The sequence below is a fragment of the Molossus molossus genome, unplaced genomic scaffold (genome assembly GCF_014108415.1).
Source record: "Molossus molossus isolate mMolMol1 unplaced genomic scaffold, mMolMol1.p scaffold_m16_p_3, whole genome shotgun sequence".
In the NCBI taxonomy this organism is placed as follows: domain Eukaryota; kingdom Metazoa; phylum Chordata; class Mammalia; order Chiroptera; family Molossidae; genus Molossus; species Molossus molossus.
In genome coordinates, this window is record NW_023425366.1 from 89549103 (window position 1) to 89568320 (window position 19218).

Sequence of the window (19218 nt, forward strand, 5' to 3'; positions counted from 1 at the left end):
TATTCTTTATTTCAGTTAATGCCTCCTTCAATTCTAACTGTGTATCCATGATTTCTAACTGGTCCTTTTTTATGCTCTTGAGGCCCTTCCTAAGTTCACTGAGGTTCTCACTAAGTTCATTGAGCATCCTTATAAGCAGTATTTTGAACTCAGTATCTGTTAGGTTGCTTATCTCCCTTTTGCTTAGTTCTTTTATTGGGGTTTTGTTCTGTTCTTTCATTTGGGACCTGTTTCTTTGTCTCCTCATTTTGGCTGCCTCCCTGTGATTATTTCAGTGTATTACTTAATGAGAGGTATGGGGCTCGCTGAGACCAGATGCTGCTCGTTTGAAAGAATTTAGGAAAAACCTGAAGCAGGATCCAAGACCGGCCAATCCTATGGTTAAGCAAGTGGCAACACCTTGGGTGGGCTTGAAAGTTGGGTGGGGCAGTGCGGGGCCTCAGGGAGTCACCAGGGCGGGGCTACCAGTGTGAGCCAGGTTGCTGGAGTCCCAGATATGGCTTCTGTCTGCCGCCCCGGGAAGGGCTCACCAAAGGAACAAAGGCCTGTGACAGCACGTTTGTCCCCAAGAAAGCCCCCTCTCCAGCCCTCGCTCCAGTGCCAAACAGCTCAGTTCTTCCCTGAATGTCTCTGGTGCCCCTCGAGCTGCCTCCCCTCCAAGCTTAGAGGGAGAGAGTCCGATAAGTCCGTGTGCGGGCCCTTTAAGGAGCTGCCTGGGGCTCCAGCCACCTCAGCTTCCCTGAGCCTCAGTTTCCGCTGGTTTTTCCAGCCAGAAGTGATGGGGACTTCTCTTCCTGGCACTGGAACCCTGAGCGGGGCACCTGGTGTGGGACGGGGACCCCTCAGTCCTCAGGAAGGACCTTCCCAGCTGCGGGAGCCTCCTGATTTTTATCCGCCACACGTGGGTGTGGGACCAGCCCGTCGCGCCGCCCCTCGCTCCACCGCCCCTCCTACCAGTCTGGATGTGGCTGCTGCTTTAATTCCGTAGTTGTAGGACTTCCATTCAGCTTGATTTCAGGCGCTTTTGAATGATGGTTGTTCTGTAGTTTAGTTGTCACTTTGATGTGGTTGTGGGAGGACGCGATACCGCGTTTACCTATGCCACCATCTTGACCGGAAGTCTGGGAAGCTATTTTAGAATATAAGAAGTATTAGGTATTTTCATTTAGGTTTGAAATATTGGAATATTTCTTAAAGGTGTATATTACATGTTTTGTCTTCCTTCTTGCTTGTTCATTTCCCAAATATGTCTGAGTGCTGGCTCTTTACCAGCTGTGTGTGCACTCAGATGAACAACTTATGCAAGCTGCTTAAGCAGTAAGCAGTCTAACCAATGGGATAACTTACCTAATAGTACCGGAGAAGCTTAGTGTTAAAACTGTAAGTAAAATTACAGTGGGAAAATACCAACATTTCTTAAATGTACTAGATTAGTGTTCCTACTGCATCTCTGTTTTAGTTTGATAATATAGACAGATATTATTTTAAACCACAGTGTAGATTGTATTGTACGTTATCTATTAAATGCTCTATTTCTATTATAAAGACTTCTTATGTGGCCTAATGACTTAAAATGAAGTTAAATATGGTATATATTTTATTTAAATATACAAAAAAAAAAAAATAGAAAATTTAACTATTGTGTAGAATTTTACTTTAGAGAAGGTATTCACTTTTTTCCAGAAACTTTAACATATCATATAATCTTGTAAAAAGATAAAAGCAGCCCTGGCCGGTTTGGCTCAGCAGTTAGAGCATCAGCCTGCGGTCCTGAGGGCATGTACCTCGGTTGCAGTTTGTCCCCGGCCCTGGCTGGTTGTGCGGGTGGCAGCCACTCAATGTGTCCCTTTCACGTCGATGTTTCTCGCTCTCTCTCTCCCTCCCACTCTACCTGAACAAAAAAATGGAAAAAATGTCCTCGGGTGAGGATAAAAAAAAAAGATAAAAGCAGTTACTGACTACATTTATTCTGCAGAAATAGAATAAAGGTATATTAACTATGAGGTAAAATATAATTGAAATATTACCTCATGTAATCTTTAAGCTGAGGAAAGAGCAATGAAAAATAGGTTTAGATGAGTAAGTAATCAAGAATCATCAATTACTACCTTTTTTCTTTTTATGAAAGCATGATAATTAAGGATGACAGAAATGTGGGTTTTTCTAGTAAGGAAAATGTTTCAAGTTGAGCTAATAGTGACTTAATAATGGTTTCTCTTTACTTTTCATTTTTATTTTATGTGATTTCATATAAGGAAGACATTTATCAGTAATAGCAGAACCCTAAAAATAGAAATATTGAAGAAAATTTAGTCCTTGTCAAATAAGGACCAAAGCTGATTTGATAATTTAAATCTGCTGACAGGGAAATAATTGGTAGGTTGTTCTCTATTTTGGTAATACATAGCAAAACAAAATGAAACAAAAATAGTTGACTAGAATAAATATACTGATGTGTTTCTTAGGACTCTGAAGTAGTAGCTAGGAAAATAGTAACTCCACCCAAAGATACAATTATTTGACAAACTCATATACCCTTTATACTTTGCAGGGAGAAGTTTGGTTAAGTTATTTAACCTCTCCCCATTCCCACCTTCATCCCCTGCCATATCTCTTTTTACATAAATACGAATTTTCAAATGATGAACAAAGCTTTTTATTCACTAAATTATTGTAAGATTCTAAATAATTAGAGTGAGGCATACTGATATGATTGTAGGTGCACTGAGGACATCTTTTTACCTATTTATTTCTTTTGTTAAAATAAGGTTTAAAATAAGATGCTACTGATAAAGGAGCAATTTTATTCTTAACTCTAGGTATCTTCAAAGAACAGTAAAGCATCCCACTTTACTACAGGATCCTGATTTAAGGCAGTTCTTGGAAAGTTCAGAGGTATTATTTCTACTTTAAAATTGTGTATATAAGTATTTTTAGTCTTTATATTTTTCAGTGTAATAATTTATGTAAGAATAGAGATGCTTAGTAAACAAGTGGATTAATAGCTAGAATAAAGCAATAATTTTTTTTGCTTAGTACTTTAATTAGCTTTAATTACTTAACTAAATTACTAGCAAAATGTTTTCTTTGCATTGATAATTATAGGATTATCATTCCCAACCATATTTAAAGGAATGGCTTATGTAGTCTAATTTTCAGAGCCATAAATTGTTGCTTAGACATTGTATTGAAATAAGTTTATTTTTAGAGGTAGTTGAATGTATATTCTAACGTTCTTATTAAGGTTTTGAAATGCAAATTTGTAACTTGAAAGAGCTTAAATTGTAATAACCATGCTGCTCTTTATATTTGAGATGTTTGGCACACTTTGGTCTCTTAAAGGGTTGAGAGTTCTAACTGCTACCTTTTGAAATCTAAAAATTTATTGAATCCCCAGAATATTTTAAAAATTCATAATCACACAATTTTAACTGAGCATGAGGAGATTTTTTTCAAGACTTTCTTCTTTCCTTATAAACAGTTTATTTCTGCTAGGAAACAGGTGGCCAGTGTTAAGATGCTTGGCAATTACTTAATATATTTTGACAAACAGACTGTTGTTCCATCTAAATGTAAACATACAGAAGAAAAACAAATGGAAAGTCTATTTTTTAAGTTTTCCTTTGAGAATGTACAAGTAGTGTATTTGAGAAATTAGATCTCACTATTGAAATGTATGAGAGTGAAAAAAATACAACCTCCTTTTCTTCTTTTCTTTTTTTGGGGGGTTGGGGGGAGGGAGGACAATCCCTTTTGTGCCCAGTTAAACCTCCAGGCTTTTAACCGGTTTGTTTGCCCTTATTTGTCATTCAATTCCAGCTGCCTAGAGCAGTTAATACACAGGCCCTGAGTGGAGCAGGAATATTGAGGATGGTGAACAAAGCTGCCGACGCTGTCAACAAAATGACAATCAAGATGAATGAATCGGATGCAGTAAGAGCTGATTTTTCGACTTGAATAATGAGATGAATTAATGAGCCCAACAATTGCATTTTAAAGCTGTACAAGTAGAAAATAGGATATTAATTTGCTTATTGAGTTTAGTTCACAGCCACATCAGTTGACCACCATGGTTATCCATGGTTTATTTGTTGCTTTAAAACAAGGAATGTAGTTTGCTATTGGTAACCCAATTTATAGTGGTTTGTTCTGAGTAAATTAGCTCCATTTTTCATTTTTTTGCTAGTGGTTTGAAGAAAAGCAGCAGCAGTTTGAAAATCTGGATCAGCAACTTAGGAAACTTCATGCCAATGTTGAAGCCTTGGTCTGTCATAGAAAAGGTTTGTTTGCCTTGCTATTTATGTGTTTAGCATCATGAGTTAATTGAAACATTTTATTTAAATTTTATTTAAAAAAATATTTCAAGTTATTATGGAAGAGAGAAAACAATAAGAGAATGTTTTCTGTTTCAACTTTGTTTAATGTAATTATATTCTATTTTAATTTAACTTCTAATTTAGACGTAGAAAAATCCAGAGCTTAAACTATATTTTGAATTATGGATTAAAATTGTTCATTTAAACTCTTTATTAAATATATTTATTATTCAATGAATGAAGATGTCTTAGTAACTGATTATAATAAAAAAATATGAGATTCAAAAATTGATATTTGAAAATTTCCTTTAAAATATTTGTTTTATGCCTATATTTTCTAGAAAACTCTGAAATATTTTCTTCATTTTGGAACCATTGTATTAAAAAATCTGAGTTTTTCAGAATTTATAGAAAATTTGAGTTGCAGTATTTAAATTTCATGGAGTTTTTCTTTGTTTTTATTTTTTATTTTTAAAAAAGGCTTTTAATAGCATATGTCTAAAATTCTTAATAATTTAGTATGTGCCATTACCAGCAATATGTTTTAATCAAATAATTATAGAAATCTAATTTGTTAGAAGTAGTTTATAACAGCTTTTGCCATTTGTTTTATATCTCTTAGGAAATGGGCTTTGAGATTCTTTTAGATCACTTTATATAATACAGAGCAACAGCAATTTCCAGGCAGTGTAATTGTAGTCATTGACTATTTGCAGTATCTAAAATGATCATGTTCAAAAATCTCTTTAGAAAGTCTTAATATTTCACTAAGCATTGTTGCATACAAAGAAAAAAATAAGATCTATGAGAATTATATGTACAATTTTGTCTTGCTTTCCTTTTGTTGGCTAAATAATATTCTCATTAAAAATTATAGACATTGGCCCTGGCCGGTTTGGCTCAGCGGTTGGAGCGTTGGCCTGCGGTACAGAGACCCGGGTTTGGTTCCCGCTAAGGGCACGTACCTTGGTTGCAGTTTGTCCCCGGCCCTGGTTGGTCGTGCGGGTGGCAGCCACTCAATGTGTCCCTTCACATCGATGTTTCTCTCTCTCTCTCTCTCTCTCTCTCTCTCTCTCTCTCTCTCTCTCTCTTCCTCTCTCTCCCTCCCGCTTTATCTGAACAAAAAATGGAAAAATGTCCTCTGGTGAGGATAAAAAAAAAAATTATAGACATTATTTTTAATGGCAAATGCTTAAAGGCAAAGTAGTATAAATCAATTATGTGTTCTCAATACTTTCCATATTAAATATAAATATACTTATTTATTTATATATATATTTTTAAGGAATAGACAAAAAGAATAAATACTTCAGGAGAGAAAGGGGAGGCAGAGTACTATATTACATTTTTAAACATAGTTCATCTTCTGGGAAGATAGGCAGTGGTTCTTCTTAATTTTCAGTAGAGCTCTGAGCAGTTGGGATTTATGCCCATGGCATTTTAATGACTTGTTGTTTTTGTTAATTATTTTTAAATATTATTTGAGCAATTTGTGAATAGATAAAATTTAGAGAGAAGGTAAAAAAATTAATTCAGTACTTAAAAACTTTACTTATACCCTGACCAGTTTGACTCAGCAGTTAGAGCATCAGCCCATGGAGTCTTTGAGTTCAATTCCAGTCAAGGGTACATACCTCGGTTGAGGTTCTATCCCTGACCCTGGTTGGGGTTTTGCGGGAGACAACCAGTCTATGTGTCTCTCTCACATCGATGTTTCTCTCTCCCTCTCTCTTTTCCTCTCTATCACCCTCTCCCTCTCTCTCCCACTCTATCTGAAAAATCAATAGAAAAATATTCTTGGGTGAAGATTTTTTAAAAATAACAAAAAAACTTTACTTGTGAACATTAAAAGTGAATACTTTTCTTTTTCAGAACTTTCAGCCAACACAGCTGCCTTTGCTAAAAGTGCTGCCATGTTAGGTAATTCTGAGGATCATACTGCTTTATCTAGAGCTTTGTCTCAGCTTGCAGAGGTTGAGGAGAAAATAGACCAGCTACATCAAGAACAAGCTTTTGCGGACTTTTATATGTTTTCAGAACTACTTAGTGACTACATTCGTCTTATTGCTGCAGTGAAAGTAAGCTTTATTTTGTAATCTTTCTTGAATTCTTCTCACTTAAGTGGTTTGCTTATAAAAGAATTTGGCATGTATTTAAGTTTATAAATTTCATACTATAATAGTACATCTAAAATGGCTTTAAGATGATTATTCATAGCTTAAATTTTTTTCTGTGAGTTGTACAGTACAATAGACAGAATTGATGTTTTTAAGAGGTCTGAGCAGTGCCAGATAAGATAAAACCAATGCACACTTACTTACATATTTACATATACAAGTTGCAATCAACCGGTAGCATTTGTTTGCTCATTGTAGCTTAAACTGAAACTGTCCACTGGATTTTACCATCATTAGTAAAGCTATAATGAGAAGCAGGACAAAAACAGAATTGATGGTTGCTTAAATATGTTTAATAGTGGCTTTAGCATGAATTTGGACTGTAAACAAACATTCTGTGTATATTCCAAAATGTGTAGTTAGCATATATTTATAGATGAGATGGGACTACATTAGTTACTAAGTATTATCTAGTGGTAATATTTAAGAATGAAACAGTCTTTAATTTCTGAATAGTTGGAAAAATAATTTACTTAACTAATAAAAATAAGTATTCGATAAAAGGTAAAATATCTGTAACAAAAAATAAATAAAAAATTTATAAAAAATAAATGCAGCTCTGAGTGCAGCCTCGACAAAAATAAAATAAAATAAATAAGTATTTGATAGTTATCTCCAATATTCAAATAATAAACTGTGTATTATTTTATCTATCTTATGTTTCAGAAGATACTTTGGGATCTTACCTTGTCTTTGAATTATTGTTATGAACATTAGTTATGGAGTGGGGGAACTGGAAATTTACCTTTTACATTGAATTCAAACATCTAGAAAGTTAATGAGACCTTGTTCCTTGCTTTCTAATGTAAAATTTTTTTAGTTGATGTATGTGATGAGATTAGTATTCATCTACCATCAGACATTTGATACATTGCTTATTTATTGATGATTTGGTTCTCGAGCTAATGGTGACAAGTCTATTAGAAGATTCCTGGCACTTCAAGAATGGTGCTTTCTTAGGTTTGGTAAAATTACCAGTTTTATTGAATTTACTCTTAGACATACTCTTTATCCTGATGGTTAATTTTTCTTTTCAGTTATTTAAAGATGTTAATATAGATAGCAGTTATCAGAGTATACTTCATTTTATATATAGGTAACTTGAGATATACAGAAATCCAGTTTACAGATAATGGTTCCTTTTTATCTTTCTTTCACCTACTTACCTCATTCCAGAGCTCCCATTAGCATGAGAGCTGTTGTAGAAAGTATAACACCTACAAAAAAACTTGTGGGTCCAAAAGGGAAGCTGGGCAGTGTCTGTGAAGAGGGACATGTTGAGAAGAGATAACCTTGGAAAATACTCCCTGGCAGGGCTGGCCTATCTATTTAATGGATGCTGATCCCTCAAAAACAGCTTTCCTCATATTGCTTATATCTTGCTGTATTTTTATGTTTTGTGTAAATACAGTTATATTCATGTTTCCTAGAGTATATTCTACGGAACACTGACACCAAAAGATAGACCACAGTCAACTGAGTTTGGGAGATAATGTGTATAATATCTCTGTATTGTACACTTAGAATGCATGTAAAAAGCTTAGAAATGGCCCTGGCCAGTTTTGCTCAGCCGTTAGAGCGTCGGCCTGAGGTCCCGAGAGACCTGAGTTCGGTTCCCACTAGGGGCACGTACTTCGGTTGCAGTTTGTCCCTGTCCCTGGTTGGTCGTGCTGGTGGCAGCCACTCGATGTGTCCCTTCACGTCGATGTTTCTCTCTCTCTCTCTCCCTTCCACTCTCTCCCTCCCACTCTATCTGTACAAAAAATGGAAGAATGTCCTCGGGTGAGGCTAAAAAAAAAAAAAAAAGCTTAGAAATGTCTAGGAGTAAAAAATTAGACATTTAACTTAATTTAATCTAGAGACTTCCAAATTCATATGAACAGTAATCATTTTCAACTTAATATATTTTTACCTATAAGGAACAGTTTTGGGAAATGCTGAATTAGTGATGTATTGACTAAAAGAGTTAAAGAGCTATGGTCAAGTTATACATTGAGGTAAATTAAACTCTTTTAGATTGGTTTTCTAATGTAACCTAGCACAGATCAATCATACCAAATAGTTGAGAAATTATGGAATAGGGTGATGGGGTATTTGTGGTCTTTATTTATTATTGTTGTTGTTGTTGTTGTTTTAAACTAATTCATTTGTATTTGAAAAATCAAAACATGTACATAATAATTGTAACAACCCAAAAAGGTAAATTTCTTTTCTAAGGCCTCTAGTCTTTGTTCCCGCAAATGCTGTTAGATTCTTGTGTGTTTTTACAGAATTAGCTATGCATGTAAATGAAGCTAATTTATTTTCTTTTTCTTTGTTACTCTCTCTCTTCCTCCCTCCCTCCATTTCTTTCTTTTTTCAAAAAAGAGCATACTCTGCACAGTTTTTGCCTGCTTTTTTCACTAGCTCTATTTTAGGGAGGTCTCTGTATCAGCATGTTACATTTGTAATGGTTACAGAGTATTCCATCATATAGCATATAGGTGTACTTTGAATTATTTAACCATCCCAAACTTAAATTTAGTATTTTGATAATAACTCTTTGGGCATAAAATTCTTAGAAATAGAATCGCTTGTCCAAAGGGTATATGAATTCCAATAATTATTACCATATTACTGCCCAAAGAGAATATACTTCTTTGTACTCCCATCAACATGTGTCCTTCTCCTACCCAGTGATGAAGAAATTATTTTTATGCATTTTAATTTCTCTAATTAGTGTGAATTTAAGCATCTTTTCAAATGATAAGCCATTATATTTCTTTTTTTATATGTAATGTCCTTTGTTCAGTTTTTTAAAATCTTATTTCTAATAGCTATTTAATTCTCCATAGCCTTTTGTTTTATCCATACTAACACTACTTTTCTGATGATAATTTTGAAACTAGGATTACTTTGGGAATTGGCATATAGAGCCAAAATGGGGAGCTAAGAACATCAGAAATTGGGGCCTAAAGAAAGATAAATTGTTTAAGCTTGGCTTTGCATCGAGAGAACTCTTACGTTCTTCTTTTGTACAGTACAGGATCTCTGACATCCAAAACTTTATATTTTGGCTGGTACTGTTAGCTAATATTTATTAAATGGTAAACTCATTGCATACATTCTTATGTATTCATTTGTGAACCACTAGAGTAGGGTCAGGGATTGAGGGTAATGGTTATCATTGTTTTTAGCAATGAAGGAGTTTAAATCCTTCATTGTTTGACTTTAAGTAATTAGCACCCTTATAGGACTCCAGGAATCTGGGCAGCATATGTTCAGATTTAGCTAATTAGAATGTGGTATTAATTAATGAAAATTGCAATATCAGATTTCATGGTGGACCAAGAAAAGTCAAGTGCAATTTTGTCTAACCTAGCTAGACTACCTTGCATGCAAATGTGTACCATAAATATGTGGCAGGCAGATGGAGATCTGAAGTGGATCATCAGTGTAAGTCTCTTCTTCTTATAGAAGAGGATGGTTCTAGAGTGGATTATCTTTTTTTTTTAATCCTCACTCGAGGATATTTTTCCATTTATCTTCAGATAGAGTGGGAGAGAAAGAAAGAGAGATACATTGATGTGAGAGCGACACACCGGTCAGTTGCCTCCTGCACGATCCTGACCAGGGCCAGGGATTGAACTGCAACTGAGGTATAGAATGGTCTACGGGCTGATGCTCTAACTGCTGAGCCAAACAGGCCAGGGCTAGAGTAGATTATCTTGACATACAAAGACAAACATTGTTATGATTTAATTGCCTTTTTTTGTTGTTGTTTTTTTTGTTTTTAGTTTCAGGTGTACAGCATAGTGGTTAGGCAATAATATACTTTACAAAGTGGTCCCTTTTATATTTCAAGTACCCCCCTGGTACTGTAATAGTTATTACAATATTATTGACTATAATCCATATGCTGTACTTTACATCCTTGTGACTGTTTTGTGATGGCCAGTTTGCATTTTTTAAACAATACGTTTTATTGATTTTTTTTTGGAGAGAGAGATAGAAACATCAGTGTGAGAGAGAAACATTGACTGTCTCCTGCATACCCCCTAGTAGGGATTGAGCCCACAACCTGGGCATGTGCCTTGATCGAGAATTGAACCAGGACCTCTCAGTCCTTGGGACTTCGCTCAATCCACTGAGCCACACCAGCCAGGCTAGTTGCTTCTTAAGATAGCATTTTTAGAAGAACATGTATAGTTCTGGTTCTTTTATTTTATTTTTTAGTGTTACAAGGGTAGGAAAATGGAGAAAAGTTTTAATTCTTATACAGTTAAGATTAACTTTATTTTTCTGAAATAACTTGATTTTAGTAGTCTTACCTTTACCTTACCTTTACCATAGCTCCTACAACTGTTGTGCCTTTTCAGATACTCTCTTTGTCTTTAACTTCTGCCATTTTAATTATGATGTGTCTTGGTTTGGGCCTCTTTGGGTCCATCTTGTGTGGGACTTTCTGTGTTTCCTGGACTTGTATGTCTTTTTTCTTCACCAGGTTAGGAAATTTTTCAGTTATTATTTCTTCAAATAGGTTCTCGATCCCTTGCTCTCTCCTCCTTCTGGTACCCCTGTGATGTGGATGTTGTTATGCTTTATGTTGTCCAAAAGATCCCTTAAACTATCCTCATTTTCTAAAATTCTTTTTTCTTTTTGCTGTGCTGATTGGGTGCTTTTTCTACCTTATCCTTCCAAATCACTGATTTGAAACTCTGTTTCATCAAGTTGACATTTTATTTATTTCAGTTTATTCTTTGTTTCAGAGACAACATTCTTTATTTCTGACTGGTCCTTTTTAATGTTCTTTTTTATGCTGTTCAACATCCTTATAATCATTACTCTGAACTCTATAACTGATAAATCTCTTACCTCCATTTCATTTAGCTTTTCTTCTGGTGAATTCTCTTGTTCTTTCATTTGGGACCTGTTTCTTTGTCTCCCCATTTTGGCTGACTATTTGTGTTTGTTTCTAGTATTAGATAGATCTGCTATGATTCTCAGTCTTAGTAGGGTGATCTTATGTATTAGGTGACCTGTGGGACTCAGTGGCGTAGTCTCCCTGATCACCTGAGCTGGTTGCTCTAAGAATGGCCCTTGTGCATGTTATGTGAGCTCTTCTGTTGTAATTGAATCTTGATTGCTATTGGTCCATTCATGCATGGGATCAACCCTTGGGCTGGCTGACAGTAAGGCTCAACCCCCACACAGTATGCAAGCTGCTGTACAGGTGCTGATCACATGAAGCAGAATTCGCCTCAGCAGAGTTTGGTGCCTACTGATATCTCCCTGTGGATATGTTGCTTGTGAAGTTTAGTCGATCCACTGGGTATATTGGTTCTGGGCCTCTTTGCAGGGACTCTGTGCAGGCCTATGTCAGATGCTGTCTGTGCCTGGCCCTGGGCAACCTGTTTGGAGCTATCAGTGATCCACAGCTTGTGGCTCCCTCTGCTGGGCCTGGGTGCATGTGGAAAGGACCAAGCTGTACACTAAGGTCTGCTTTTACTAGCACCTGGTCCAGGGGCAGGTCAGCTAAGGTCTCAAAGCACTCAGAGATCCTCCTCTGCCTGCAGGCTGTCTGTTAGGCTTAGTTACTTAAAAAGTCTTTGGCTGTTCTCCTCAGCAGGGCATAAGTTCCACAGGATGGGGTGAGAGGGATTCCAATGGGTGGGGCTAGTACTTGGTTCTGGTATATTATGAGATAATGAATTGGTCATGGACTAAATTAGTTTAAATTACTATACTACTAAAAAAGGCATTTTATATACATGTTGGGGCAAAAGTAGGTTTACAGTTGTGAGTACACGAAACATTTTATTCTTGTATTATTATTTATTTATTATTGTGTTAGCCATATGAACAACTATAAACCTACTTTTGGCCTGCCCCATATTTAAAACTTAAGAAAATATTGAAATTCAAGGGTTAGCTTTGCGCGATATTGGTACATATTTTAAGTAATCCAATTGTTATTGAACAGAGGAATTTGTAAATGAAGATCTGTTATGGCCCCATTCCCCTAAAGAAAGACTAGGCCTAACATTTTAAATTACTTTTTGGTTTTGTGTATGTATGCATACGGGGAAAGATTCAGGGATTGTTTGTTTGTTTGTTTGTTTGTTTGTTTTAAATGGTAGTGACTTTTTCTGAATCCATTTATGTTAGATGTAACTGATGATTTTTGGCTCAGCGGTTAGAGCGTTGGCTTGCGGTCCAGAGAGACCCAGTTTCGGTTCCCACTAAGGGCACGTACCTCGGTTGCAATTTGTCCCCTGTCCTGGTTGGTCGTGCAGGTGGCAGCCACTCGATGTGTCCCTTTCACATCCATGTTTCTCTCTTTCTTTTTCTCTCTCCTTCCCGCTCTAGCTGAACAAAAAAAAATGGAAAAATGTCCTCAGGTGAGGATAAAAAAAATAATCTATACAAATAGCTAATAGTGATTAACATTTACTAAAGTCCACTAGGTTATTAAGACACTCTGCTACGTACTTTATATTTTATTTCTAATCCAGAAATGCAGATCTTAGTTTCCTCCTTTTATATTTGGAAGACTTAAGGCTTATAAAAATTAAATGAATTTACCCAAGATCATATAGTGACAAAGCTAGTATTTGAAGCCAGCTTTGTTCTAAAACTTACTTTTTTTTTTTTAGTACACTATCTACATACTTTCTCTTCAGCAGGTCCCTTTAAGAACATTTATTTGTTTACTGTTTCTTGATCCAAAAAGCTCTTTATTTGGAATAAATGAAAATAAGTCTGGTTTCGTGCTTTCTAGTTTACTCAGTTTATCAATGTTTGCCTTGTTTGTTTATTTAGTAAATACTAAAGTAATATGACTATATCCTCAGCATCAAGCTAGAGAAAGGATTATTTTATTCTCATACTATCCATCATTTTTTTTTTCCCATGAGACTTATAATTACTCATTTCTTTATTCACTTGTCCTTTCTCTGCCAAACCCCTTGAAAAGAAATAATGAACTTGGTTGACTTGTTCTGTTACACTCTTTTTGTCTGTTTCTTTAATTCTGCATATACATATTTGCCCTTTTCATCTTGTATAGGGCTGTCTCTTTTTGCTTTTGTTTTGTTCTATTTCTTAATTTCTTTGCCTTTCTTTTATTTGCTACTGGTAATCTCTTCCACCACATTTTTAGTTAACTTTACATTTTATTATCTTATGGGTTTTTCCCGTTTTTTTTTTGTTTGTTTGTTTGTTTTTTTCCATTTTTGGCATATTTCCAACACTTAAATCTACTTTTGATATTATTTAGTAGGAAAACTTCCAATGTAGTTATGACACCAGCATTTTCTTGTTGAAGATATCTTTCTTGAAAGCATAAACCTCATAGAAATCTTATTATAAGCCACATTAAAACCCTTAAGACTAGTTAAATGGATTTTGCATGTATATATATTTTTTTAATTCTGAGCACTTACATTTTATCTAGTCACCGGGATTTCTGTTTTTAAACAAATGAATATGGAGATTTGTATATTTTTTTATATTGTTATGTTTATTTTCAGTACTTAAGTATATTAGAGTAGAATTTAAATGCTGGATTTTATTGTTTTTAGTATTACAGCACTTCTAGTATAAAAGTATTTTAATGTTAACTGTCACTTAATAACATTATGTCATTCACTTCTAGGGTGTATTTGACCATCGAATGAAGTGCTGGCAGAAATGGGAAGATGCTCAAATTACTTTGCTCAAAAAACGTGAAACTGAGGCAAAAATGATGATTGCTAACAAACCAGATAAAATACAGCAAGCTAAAAATGAAATAAGAGAGGTGATTAATACAAATGCTTTATTTATTTATCTCTTTACTCAAATTTTCCATGAGTCATTCATATATGCATAATTTTTCATAAATTTTTTTCTGAACCATTCAACAACATAGCTATTTTTCCGTAATTTTATGAACTGTGTTAGAATTAATTCTAACCTTAACATACTGGTTTTCACTAAAATCTTCAGAGACCTATATTACTTTCATATGATCGTGGAATGAATAAAGAAACATACAAGGAAAAGATTTAAATTTATATTTAATAAACACATTCGTTTTGAAATGATTAATTTGATTTCAGACAATTACTTATTTTGTGTCTAAAAATAGTTTTAGAGGTGGACTTGTCCCTCATTTAGCTATGCAGGCAATTTTATCCCCCATATATATGTGTTATATATGGTATTTTAATAAATTTGTATAAGTTTATTATAATATATACACTTTTTTTGCCATGCTTCAATAAGGAAATTGAAGAGGTAGGACAACCTTTATATTACTCAAAGTGAATGTACCTGCTCTTGGAAGAGTATGTACCAGTGTTTGGTTATATAGTGGGAAAAATATCATTTCATAGCTTGAGTCTTCAGTTATTTTATTTTAGCTGTTTCATTGGTCACTAATCACACTTTGTTTTTCTATACTGAATTTAATGTTTACCATTAGGTCTTCAGCAGACCATAATTCCACAGTTTTTTATTTTTGGTTTGTTTGTTTTAATCTGGACATTTTACCATTACAAAATGTTTTTTAAATGTTTGTCGTACAGTTTTTCTAATTTAAAGTGTTTCCATGGGCATATAAATTGTGATGAACATATAGTCTTTAAATTAGCAGAATGTAGTTTATATATTTTGAAATAATGATATAAAAAAGATGAGAAAATCAAAATCTAAAACTGCAAAATTATTTGGAAGTGAATTTTATACTCAATTATTTTATTTATCTTAGTTATAGTTAATTCAGTGATGGAGATTGTGATTCAGTAAATACTAGATTATCCTAATATTGAGTAAATCTGATAGTGAAATATTAATGGAAACTAAGCTGATATTAAGCATTTCTACTGCTAGAAAGTTAGGTACAAGTTGAAATGATGCTAAATTGGGCTTTGCCAATACTGAGCTTTCTCGGGGTTTTCAAGTATTACATTGAATTCAGTGAGTGGTCATGACAACTAGTTCTATCATTTTTTTTCTAAACAAGAATTTTTAAAATGTGCATTTTTGTTTGTTTTTATTAGTGGGAGGCAAAAGTACAACAAGGAGAAAGAGATTTTGAACAGATCTCTAAAACAATTAGAAAAGAAGTGGGACGATTTGAGGCAAGTATAATTTTAAACTTTTCTTAACAGTGTGGTCACATTTGCTGTGAATTTATGGTAAAATCAAATTTAGTTTTGTACTAATGGACTTCTTTTCATGTATGTACTTTAACAGAAAGAACGAGTGAAAGATTTTAAAACTGTTATTATCAAGTACTTAGAATCATTAGTACAAACACAACAACAGGTAAGCTAATTTTTTTATAACAAGCTTTTTCTGGTATTTAAAATAGTATTTAGCAAACTAGCATAGTTTTTCATTTTAAAGATGATAATAAGAGGAACTTTTATACTTAAAGAGGAATAAGAAATGAAGTAGAGAAACCAGATAACAGCAAAGGAATGAAGGGCAGCTAAAGTCATTGGAAACTCTCAGCTCCTTTTTGCCTCTACTCTTTCTAACCACTCGGCGAGATGTATTTTGCCCAACTTTAGGCTATCAAAAATATACTGGGCAACTTTTCCCTTTTCCAGGCTTCTTAGGATTATTTCCCTGTTGATTATACCTTTTTGATCAAATTCTTAAAACTCTTCTAGATCTTCCAAAAAAGACAGAACTTAAACTTAAAATAATTTTTTTTTTTTTTAGATAGAGCGGAGGGAGAGAGGAAGGAAAAGAGAGAAAGACACTTCGAGTGGTTGCCACCTACACAACCCCAACCGGGGCCGGAGACAAACTGCAACCAAGATACCTGCCCTTAGTGGGAACCGAACCCAGAACTCTCTGATCCACGGGCCGGTGCTCTAACCACTTAGCAACTGGCCAGGGTCTAAAAATAATATTCTTAAAGTTTTAAAAAAATACTATTTTGATTTTTGTTTTAGGTGGAGTTAGTGGTGATTGTATGCCACAAGTAGTGGCATTTGTCTCTTTAACTAGAGACAGTGGTACTCATGTTACATTAAATAAAAGTCTTTTTTTTTTTTTTTTATCCTCACCCGAGGACATTTTTCCATTTTTTGTTCAGGTAGAGTGGGAGGGAGAGAGAGGAACAGAGAGAGAGAGAGAAACATCGACGTGAAAGGATCACATCGAGTGGCTGCCACCCGCACGACCGACCAGGGCCGGGGACAAACTGCAGCCGAGGTACGTGCCCTTAGCGGGAACCGAACCCGGGTCTCTCTGGACCGCAGGCCGACGCTCTAACCGCTGAGCCAGACCGTCCAGGGCTAAATAAAAGTCTTTGACAAGATAATAGCAGAGTTTTTTTTCTGGTGTATTTTATATAAATTTGAGTAATCAAATTATTTAATGTCTTGAATGCAAGCATTTCTTTCTCCAGTTAGTTCTAAAATATGTAGATTAGAAGCTTGCCTATATAATTTTTTGAATTAGGTGACCACATTATATCTTCAGATTATATATTTTTATTTTAAGTACTTAATTCATAACCAGATATTTAAAATATGATAATAATTAAGATATATAAGCGCCCTGGCCAGTTTGGCTCAGCGGTTAGAGCATCGGCCTGTGGTCCTGAGAGACCCGGGTTCGGTTCCCGCTAAGGGCATGTACCTCGGTTGCAGTTTGTCCCTGGCCCTGGTTGGTCGTGCAGGTGGCAGCCACTCGAAGTGTCCCTTTCACGTCAGTGTTTCTCTCTCTCTCTCTCTCTCTCTCTCTCTTCCTCTCTCTCCCTCCCACTCTATCTGAACAAAAAATGGAAAAAAATGTCCTCGGGTGAGGATAAAAAATAATAATAAATAAATAAAGATATATCAGCTTGTTTTTAAAGGAATTGTTTTAAAAGGAACTTTATACTTCAGTCTATTCTCTGGACTATTCAGGAAAGACTGGCAGCTAATTGTTCTCAGTCTCTTGTCCCATTCTTGCTTATTATTTTTTCTTCTTCCTTTTTTCTCATTCTTTTTGGCTAGCAATAATATAAATTTGAATATTCTTTGATACAGATGTTATCACTTTACATTGGAAAAATTCACTGTGTTATTAGTTAAGGTAATCTTACGATCTGTTTCTATTTACTGTTTTGCATAAAACAAAAAGATCTTGTTTTTGGATATTTTAAAAATTATATTGCTTACATTGAAAACAAATTAGCCAGAAGTATTTAGTAAGTTAAATAATTTATACATGAATTATATTAACAAACTTCAGATAAGGGACTTAAAATGATTTTAAGAACTCGACTTTAGTTAATGTTAAATGTTAATCACTATTAGCGATTTGTATAGTTTTTTGTTTTGTTTTGGTAATCCTCACCCGAGGATATTTTTTCATTGATATTTAGAGTGAGGGGAAAGGAGGGGGGCAGAGACAAAGAAGGAGAGAAACATCCATGCGAGAGAGACATGTCCAATCAGTTGCCTCCTGCATGGCCCCACCTTGGATCGATCCTGCAACCCAGCCATGTGCCCTTGACCAGGAATTGAACTCGACACCCTTTCGTCAGCTGGCGACACTCCAACTGCTGAGCCAAACCAGTCAGGGCTGTATAGGTGTTTTTAAATACGGCACAGGATATGTATATTTAAATAACAAAAAGGTAATGAGAATATCTTCATTTTTGTTATCATCCACAGCTGATAAAATACTGGGAGGCATTTCTTCCAGAAGCCAAAGCCATTGCCTAGCAAGAAGATTGCTCCTGTTAAGATCTTGGATGTTTGTTCCAGTTATGCTGATTCCACAGTGAAATCATTGAAAACCATCTAAATAAACCACTATATATTTTATGAATTACATTTGGTATATATACATACATATATATATACATACACACACACACATATACATATATATATACAAGAATATATATATATATATATATATATATATATATATTCTAACATTTTATTACAAGCTGCATGTCCTGACTCTCTTCGAATTAAGTGGACTGTGGCATGACATTCTGCAATACTTTGCTGAATTGAACACTATTGTGTCTTATATACTTGCACTAAAAAGTGCACTTCAAGACCAGGAAATTTTACAATATTTTTTTCTTTACGATATGTTCTGTAGTTTGTTCACCCTCTTTATGAAGTGAATTATCAATGCATTGATTATTGTTCACTTATACATTCCTGTACAGAAATCATGATATTGTGATTACAGCAATAAAATTATATTCCTTGTGAAGTATTAGTAACAAGTTATTTGGGTATATAAACATATTAGGAATCTTTTAAAAGCATTTTTAATAGGAAGAAACTTTTCCTTCTAGATATATAAATATATATATATATATTTTTTAATTGACAGAAAGAGCTAAACTCTTTTATCATTAAATGACAAAATGAAGCTTAATTTTTCTTATGAAATTATCACAAACCAAAGAACATTTATCTTTTGATTCAAGTCTGAGGAATGTTCTTGTCTTGAGTAAAGGACAGAATAATTGTCTTTGTTTTTATCCATCCCTATTATAAGTGCCCAATTTAAGAGTTAGGAAGAAATGTATGTACGTGCTTCTGTTACAAGTCGTATGGGTTTTGCTCATCTGTTATCTTCAAAATCCAAGACTGCATGTATTTAATTTATTCCCTTGCCTTTCTTTGTTTTCATTTGAAACTAAAAGTCAATCATCTATGGTCATAAGTGACAAAGAATGGTACCATGCTAAAATACCCCGTGATTTGGTAACTAACCAAGGATGGCACAAA

General features: G+C 34.6%; 1 protein-coding gene across 1 annotated transcript in view; it reads left to right on the forward strand.

The window, feature by feature from the left end:
* The window catches only part of SNX2 (sorting nexin 2), a 58554-nt gene extending 40218 nt beyond the window's left edge, over positions 1 to 18336 (forward strand). The window contains exons 8-15 of the mRNA XM_036278960.1: positions 2820 to 2895; positions 3820 to 3933; positions 4187 to 4280; positions 6189 to 6394; positions 14130 to 14273; positions 15517 to 15597; positions 15713 to 15784; positions 18136 to 18336. Coding sequence (XP_036134853.1) covers positions 2820 to 2895; positions 3820 to 3933; positions 4187 to 4280; positions 6189 to 6394; positions 14130 to 14273; positions 15517 to 15597; positions 15713 to 15784; positions 18136 to 18186 — 838 coding nt within the window. The 3' untranslated portion in view covers positions 18187 to 18336. The remainder of the gene's footprint in view (positions 1 to 2819; positions 2896 to 3819; positions 3934 to 4186; positions 4281 to 6188; positions 6395 to 14129; positions 14274 to 15516; positions 15598 to 15712; positions 15785 to 18135) is intronic.
* Positions 18337 to 19218: the final 882 nt, after the last annotated feature.